General features: G+C 56.8%; 1 protein-coding gene across 1 annotated transcript in view; it reads left to right on the forward strand.

Annotated features, from left to right (window-relative positions):
• TMEM151B (transmembrane protein 151B) overlaps window positions 1-7628 on the forward strand; it is a 22753-nt gene that overhangs the window by 14779 nt on the left and 346 nt on the right. Inside the window, exon 3 of the mRNA XM_009880456.1 lies at window positions 6542-7595. Coding sequence (XP_009878758.1) covers window positions 6542-7595 — 1054 coding nt within the window. The remainder of the gene's footprint in view (window positions 1-6541; window positions 7596-7628) is intronic.

Consider the following 7628-nt stretch of genomic DNA (forward strand, 5'->3'; position numbering starts at 1 on the left):
CCCCCCGCCCCAGCTGATGACTTTTCTGGAGTCCAGACAGGTGAATGCCAAAAAGGGTCAGGAGCGGGGTGCTCAGTCCACCCGGAGCAGCACGGGGAGGCAGGTGTGCGAGCCCCTTTGTCTGCCCCCACAGATCCTGCTTGCAGCTCGGGCTTCCCAAGAGGAGAGAAAGCAACCGCACTGGCTAACAAGACCTACCGTATGCTGTGGGGCTGGTGGCCCACGGAAGACAGCTAGGCAGCCTAGGAAGGGCAGCGCTCTCCTGGTGTGGTGGGTTGTCCTCGCCGGTGAGACCACTGCTCAAAGGGCAGCTTGGGGGGTTGCTCAGAAGCTGGCGCATCACTCATCCTCTGCTGTTGAGGAGCTGCGGTTAGCGAGTGCTGCATAATCCTGCTATTCTCTGCCTCCTTGGCTTAGGAAGAACATGCATGCCCATGCACAGTTATTCTATATATACAGACTTATATTTAGATATAAATAATTGCAGGAGAGGAATGCTGAAGTTCAAGGACTGGGAAGCTGTACAAATGCCGTATACTCTGCTCTGCGGCTGTTCCTCTGTTCCTGCATCCATTCAGCAACCCCTGGTGCCATGAGCTCAGGCTCTCCAGACAGATCCTGACCAGTGAAGCTAAACTGTGAGGCGCCTTTTTAGCGTGAGGACATGCTTGTGCCGTGCTGGGACGTAGTCTCTTGCCCCCGGTGCCTTGGCAGTGCTGGTGCCACATTCAGGAGAGCACAGTGGCTTTTGAGAGGTGCCAGAGCGAGAGCTGGTTTGGATGAAAGAAGCCTATCAGGGGCAGTGCCCGGGTGAGTTTCCCTCGCCTACAGTGTCTCCTGCCTCCTGGGGATTACGAGAAGATCGTCTGGGCTTTGATTGCTCCGTGGTGGCTGCCAACTCGGGTGTCAGTATAATCTTACCCCGTGGGAGCAGGCAGAAGGGCTGCAGTCCATGACCTGCACTGTTTAGGCTAAGGGCACACTTCCCACGGCCAGAAGCTATCACAGACTTGCATGAAGCAGCTGGTGGAGGAGAGGGAAGCTGCAGCCTCTCCTGACAGTGCCATGCTTGCTGGTGTCTCATCTGATGCAATGAGGAGAGACCTTAGCGGGCAGCTTGGATTCACAGACTGACCTAGGGCAATCCCCTTGTCTTCAGAAATATCAGGAGGGGAGGGTGGTCCTGCACCCCTATAGTGCCTGTGTAAGGCTGTACTGGCGGTGTGATGTCCTCATTTCCATCAGGACCAACTGCTGTTGCCAGCATTGCTGAACATCCCGGGAGTGTGGCTGAATCCCACCTGTAAGGGTCTGTTGGCCAGGGCAGGCAGGGAGCCAGAGGAGATGTCTGGGGACTGGAAAATGGGAAATGAGCTCTGTCCTGTTTGAAGGTGCCTCATCTTGACATGTCTTGGGTCGCTGTACCATGTACCACTGTACCATGTGCACTGTACCACTAGCCACGCAAGACTTCAGGTGCTGCTCAGCTTGTCCCAGCAAGGCAAGTAGCAAGAGCTACTGGCTGGAGCAAGGCTGGCCGAGCCCTTGGTCCCTGTTGGCATCACATGCGTACACCTACACTTAGCGGTGGTGAGCTGACTCTCACTCAGCAGTGCATTTCCACCTTGGAGGGTATGAAATGTCAGGGGACAAGCTCTTCGGCCTGGGAACAAGCGAAAAAAAGTGTCCTTGTCCCGCTGCTCAGGTGGGATCCGATGGAGGGAACCAGTCTTCCTCCAAGGTGCTGTGTAAAATGGAGACCTTGGTACAGTTGCAGGAGGTGACTGCTGGCAGGGTTCCCTGGCTCCTAGATGCTCAGCCTTCCCCTTTCCTCTGCAGTTGGCAACACTGCCAGCCTGGGGCTGAGCCAGCTCTTTCTTCTAGGCAGGTAGTTCCTGAATCTGGGCAAGTAAGCATGTGGGGTGGGATGTGGGGGTTTGCTGGGACCATCCCGACTAGGAGTTGCCGATATCTGTCTGGGGCCTTGGAAGACGGTGGCAGTTCCTAGAAATGACTGGATTCTCCCCACCTGCCTTGTTCTGGGGATTTGAGGTCAAAGGGGACAGGGCTTATTAAATTGTTGGATGATGTAAGCAAATTGGCAGGGCAGGGCCATGGAGACTGATGCTCAGGAATCCCACTGGAGTCCCCTGCAAGCTGCTGCCACAGCATGCCACTCAGGAGCTACTTGGGCCTTCAGGCTGCTGCTCTGGGGCTTGTGGTTTGTTTTTTCAGCCCCATAGAGGGCTGTCTCTAGGACACCTAGTGCTGTGAACCCCAGGACATCTTGTAAAGTGAGGGCTCAGCGTTCTAGGGGTGCATTTCAGGCTGGTCTCTGCAGGGAGAAGCAGGTGAGAGGTGTGGGAGGTGAGGACAAGGGAACACTTGTTAAATGGAGGGACGGTGGATGGGTCCAGGGACAAGGCTGTTTCAGGGAGCAGCTTGATAGAGCTTGAAGGATTTCTGGAGTTGTTTAGTGTTCAAAGTTGCAGGATTAAGGTTGTAGAGGTGATGAAGGTATTTTGGCCCATGTGCTTGGTCAGTGAGGCTCTGGGCAGGTTTATCCCCTTGAGGCTTTTTTGAGAAGAGGATTCCCCAGATCTTAAAGGAGTTCAGTGCAAGCAGCGATGGGAGCCCTCTCTTCTCCTGCCTCTAGCCTGTGCATTGCGGGCATCTCCGTTTGCTTCATGGCTGCTCGGAAGTCATCCCCTCCATCCCTTCCCAGAACAGCAGCTGCAGGTGTGGGACTCCATCTCCTTTCAGCTCAGGGGCAACATCGGAGGCAAACACTATGTTTGAGGGAGGGGAGGCTGTAGCAACACTCTAAGCCTTGCCCTTCCCCATGTGCGTTACAGTTAGCGCCCAGGCGCCTGGTGAGTGTTACCCCATGTGTTCTGCGTGGTGAACTGAAGCACAGAGAAGAGCGACTGGGGTCCCCACAAAGGGGTTGCCCAAGCCATGGCTGGACCAGTTCTGCCCTCTAGCACTGCAGAGAGGTTCAGGTGCACCTGCAATAGCGGATTTGCTCACCACTTTCCGGTGCTCAAGCCTGAGCAATGGAGGAGGGTCCCAGCGATGGAGGAGAGCCTTGTTTGCGGTGAAGTAGGGCAAGCCTTCCGCCTCGTTCCGTCAGGCTGCAGCCGGCAGATGATGATGGCATTTGTATCAGAGCCTGCTCTCCTTCCAGTGACACTGTTCTGGGACAGAAAGGATTTCCTTTTCCCCAGCTTTCTCACCTGCATGTTTGCTGTGCTGGACTTCTCCAAGGTTGGTAAAGAGCTCAAGGAGGCAACGTTATTCAGCTGCTTCTGGGGGGGGAAGCCGCAGAGGCAGTTGTTCGCTCCTGTGAGCTCTTTTCAGCCCGTGAGAGGAGCAGGGATGCTGCAGTTCCTACTGGGATTAGACTCTGCAGCTGGCTCCTCCTCCGTCTCTGCTGTGGTTGTATCCCCTGTCATTGGCACTTGATCAGCTTTCAGAAACCCCACCAGCAGGGCCGGTGTGTATGTGTTTTACCTCAAAAGCCTAGGACAAAACTGGGTTGTAAACAGTTTACAGCGAGGGTTAGCGTGACCCTGTGAAAGCGCTGCAGTATCTAAAAGCTGCGTAGTGCTAGGAGGGGACTAATGCGTGGACTAGAGCCCTGCTAACACAGTTCCTGGAACCAAGCCTGGGCTGCATCGCTCTTCCTGCCGCCCTGCCCCGCGTGGGTAACCGCAGCGGGGTTTGCCTGCATCTCTGCAGGGCGACAGCCAGCATCGCCCTTCTCCTGAGCAGGACAATGCGGGCAGTGGGGGAGAGGAGGGGCCGGGGGGAGCCACTGGGAGATGGAATTTGCTTTTCCGAGATGGACCTGGCTGAAGACCTGCCTCCCTGGTGCCCTTTCCCCGACTTGTCAAATGAGTGAGCTGAATGCTTTGCTTTATTCCTTGTGCTCCATTTGCAAATCTGCCCCTCCCCTCCCCCCGCCCCCCAAACAAGGCACGATTTCTGTGCAAGCCCTCTCACCCCACAGACACCCCAGGGTTAGCATGTGCCTTGCATCTCCTGCCCAGACCCCCCGGTGCTTCCTCCGTTGGCTGAGCAGTCCCCGTAGACCCTCACAGCCAGGGCTGCTGCTGCTGGGGTCAGGATTTGTGGCGTGGAAGGCAGTTGTGGGAGAGGAGAGCTTCGGCCACCCCGGTGGTGGCACAGCAGCCTGAGGTGGGAGAACTGCGCTGCAGCCGAGCAAAGGCCGAGGGATCCGGGAAGGCTCTCGTAACCGCAGCGTGGACCTGAGCAGGGAGGACACAGCTCAGGTGGCTCTGCCTGCTGGGTGTCCCCTCGTCTTCCTCTCACCACTGCCTTTTCTCTTCCCCAGGGTTCCATTCTTGCCCCGTGACTGTGAGGCTGCTGCAGTGGAGGGTTGCGCTGGGAAGACTGGTGTGTCTGTGCCAGAGCTGCCGAGCAGAGCCACCCTGTGCCCCTCGGTGTTGCATGCAGACCACCTGCCTTCCCTGGGCTCTGTGTCTCTGTCACCAGCTCTCGCTCTCAGCCGGTTGCCCCAAAGAGTGGGGCTCAGGGCTGCTGATGCTCCAGGGACCCCCAGTGGGATGTGCCACCTTTCCCCTTGCCACTGGTGGTCCCTCTGGATGTGCCACCTGCTCCGCTCATCGCGGGCTGGCTGCTGGGGCGGGTGGGAAGAGAAGCTCCCTGCCTCTGGAAGAGAAACCGCTGTTGGAGATTTGGGCGGGATCCAGCCCTGCTAATCACAGTGGCAGAAGTCCCACTGGCATGGGGTGGACCAGGCTTTGGCAAGGGGTAGGGAGGAAGGATTAGCATGTGGGACTTTAGGGGACCAAGCCAGGGCTGAGGGGCTCTTCAGGGAGAGCAGGGGGCATTTCTTAGAGGAAAGAAGAGGTGCAGATCTGTTCCTAGACCTGCCAGTGGTATTGTGACCTCTGGTTCTTGCTTTAATTTTTCCTTTTCGTGCAAGGTTGAAAGTGTCCCCCTCCTCTACTTTCTGGCAGTGTGAATCTGTTAAGGTCTTTGGGATCCCTGGACAAAAGATGTCTCCAGCCCAGTGTGCTCAGGAATGGAGGAGGGATGGGGCCAGGCTTGAACTTCATTGCCCTGAGTGGTGTCATTGCAGCTGGCGTTAGCCCCTGTGGTGGTGGAAGTGAGCTCAGGAGCTGCGCTGCATGCAGCTGGGCAGGGAGAGCAGTGCTGAAAAGCTTCTTCGTGAGTTTAGTGGCATCTGCACCAGGCTGGGGTTCTCACCCCCCTCTCAGGTTGCACCTTTGGAGATTGCTGGGCTGGATGGCACTAGGGCTGGATGAAGTCTTCTGTATAAGAAAGCAAATAACCCCTTTGCACGTTCTCCCTTTGGGTGTGATAATGTCAGGTCTCGCTGACCGAGCTGGATCAATACTTGAGACTTCAGGGTGTTGCAGAGAGTGACAGAGGTTTGCTTAAGTGGGGTCTTTCCCAGGTCTTTGTGAAACCCTGCACGGTTCCTATGGTGAAGGCACCAGTGTAATCTCTTTCAAAAGTCCTATTGCTGAAGTCCTGCCCTTTCCTCACCATGAAATACCTGAGAGCAGTTTTTGCAGAAGTGTGGGCTGTCATAGCCAAATTCCAGTGCAGACAGGCACATTTGCTGACAGCCGTGACACACCACTCGCCCTCCCTGCTGCTGCAGATGGGTAGGGTACTCTTCTCTTCCAGCCTGAACACCTTTGAGCACATTATTCCATATTCACTTGCTCTCCCATCAGAAGTGGCTGTGTTTCACTTGTGGAAAAGTACTTTCCTGTTTGTGTGGTTTATAAAGCACTTGAGAAGCACTTCAGAGCCCCTTGGGCTGCCAAGTGTTGTGTTGGGAATCGCCATTACCAAACAGAGGCTTTTCCAGCTGCAGAAGATCTGTTTCTCCACCTTACAGGCACCCCAGGCGGCTTGTGCTGTCCTGGTAGGAGAAATCTGAACATTGCTGTTGGTCGTTACTGGGAAAGGGGGAAAGACTTGTGTGTCAGTGGTGAGAAACACGGTGGGATGAGCTGTGGTGAGGTGTTCAGGTGGGACAACCCATCAGTGAGAGCTGCCCACACTGGTGGGATGGGTGCAAGAGCTTAGGTATGTGGGGGAGATCCCCCCAGCCTCCATCTTGCTGTGCTTCACTACCCCTCCCTGGGATGTGGCAGTGGTGGGGGTTACTCCCCATTAAAGAAGGGGGATGCTCGGGGGGCAGGCTGCCAGAGTTGCCCTCTGCCGCTCTCCTCCACATCCAGCTGGGCTCTGGCTGTCTCCCAAGGAGGGGCAGAGCACCATGAAGGGAAGCGGGGGGTGACAGCTGCCCTCACTGTGGGACTATCGTCCTGGGAGAGAGCCTGGCCTCCGGCCTGCCCGCTGAGGCTGGGAGCCCTACAGCTTCTGCTGTTTGTCCCTGTTCATGAAGCTACAAGTGCCACCACAGCACCCCGCTGCCTGCTCCCCTTCCCACTGCCACTGCGGCCAACTGACTCTCTCTTCTTTTCTCTCCCCTTCTCCTGTTCCCCCGGAGCAGCAGCGGCCGGTGAAGCAGTCTCTCAGCAAGTCCCTGTGCCGAGAGTCCCACTGGAAATGCCTGCTGCTGTCCCTCCTCATGTACGGCTGCATGGGAGCCATGACCTGGTGCCACGTCACCAAGGTGACCCGGCTGACCTTTGACAGCGCTTACAAGGGCAAGTCCATGATGTACCACGACAGCCCCTGTTCCAACGGCTATGTCTACATCCCCTTGGCCTTCCTGGTGATGCTCTACGTGGTGTACCTGGTGGAGTGCTGGCACTGCTACACCCGTAACGAGCTGCAGTACAAAGTGGACGTGGAGAGCGTGCACGAGCGTGTGCAACGGATGCAGCAGGCGACCCCCTGCATCTGGTGGAAGGCCATCAGCTACCACTACGTCCGCAGGACCCGGCAGGTTACCCGCTACCGCAACGGGGACGCCTACACCACCACCCAAGTGTATCACGAGCGGGTCAACACCCATGTGGCAGAGGCCGAGTTTGATTATTCCAATTGTGGAGTTAAGGACATCTCCAAGGACCTCATTGACTTGGAGAGCTACCCGGCCACGCGGCTCCGCTTCACCAAGTGTTTCAGCTTTGCCAATGTGGAGTCGGAGAACTCCTACCTGACCCAGCGGGCCCGCTTCTTCACAGAGAATGAGGGCCTAGATGACTACATGGAGGCCAGGGAGGGGATGCACCTTAAAAACGTGGACTTCAAGGAATACATGGTGGCCTTTTCCGACCCAGACAACCTGCCTTGGTATGTATCCCACTATGTCTTCTGGGTGGCGGCTCTGCTGACCCTATCCTGGCCCCTGCGGGTGCTAAATGAGTACCGCACCTCCTACGTCCATTACCATGTGGAGAAACTCTTCGGGTTTGACTACGTGGCGGTGACGCCGGCTGAGGAGCGCTCGTTCTGCCGGAGGATGCCCCGCGTCAACACGGTGGACAGCACCGAGCTGGAGTGGCACATCCGATCCAACCAGCAGCTGGTGCCCAGCTACTCGGAGGCGGTCCTGATGGACTTGGTGGGGCTCTCCAGCTGTACCAGCTACTCTGCTTGCCGGTACGGGGGCGAACCGGAGGAATCAGAGG

The sequence above is a fragment of the Charadrius vociferus genome, unplaced genomic scaffold (genome assembly GCF_000708025.1).
Source record: "Charadrius vociferus isolate BGI_N301 unplaced genomic scaffold, ASM70802v2 scaffold62, whole genome shotgun sequence".
Taxonomy (NCBI): Eukaryota; Metazoa; Chordata; class Aves; order Charadriiformes; family Charadriidae; genus Charadrius; species Charadrius vociferus.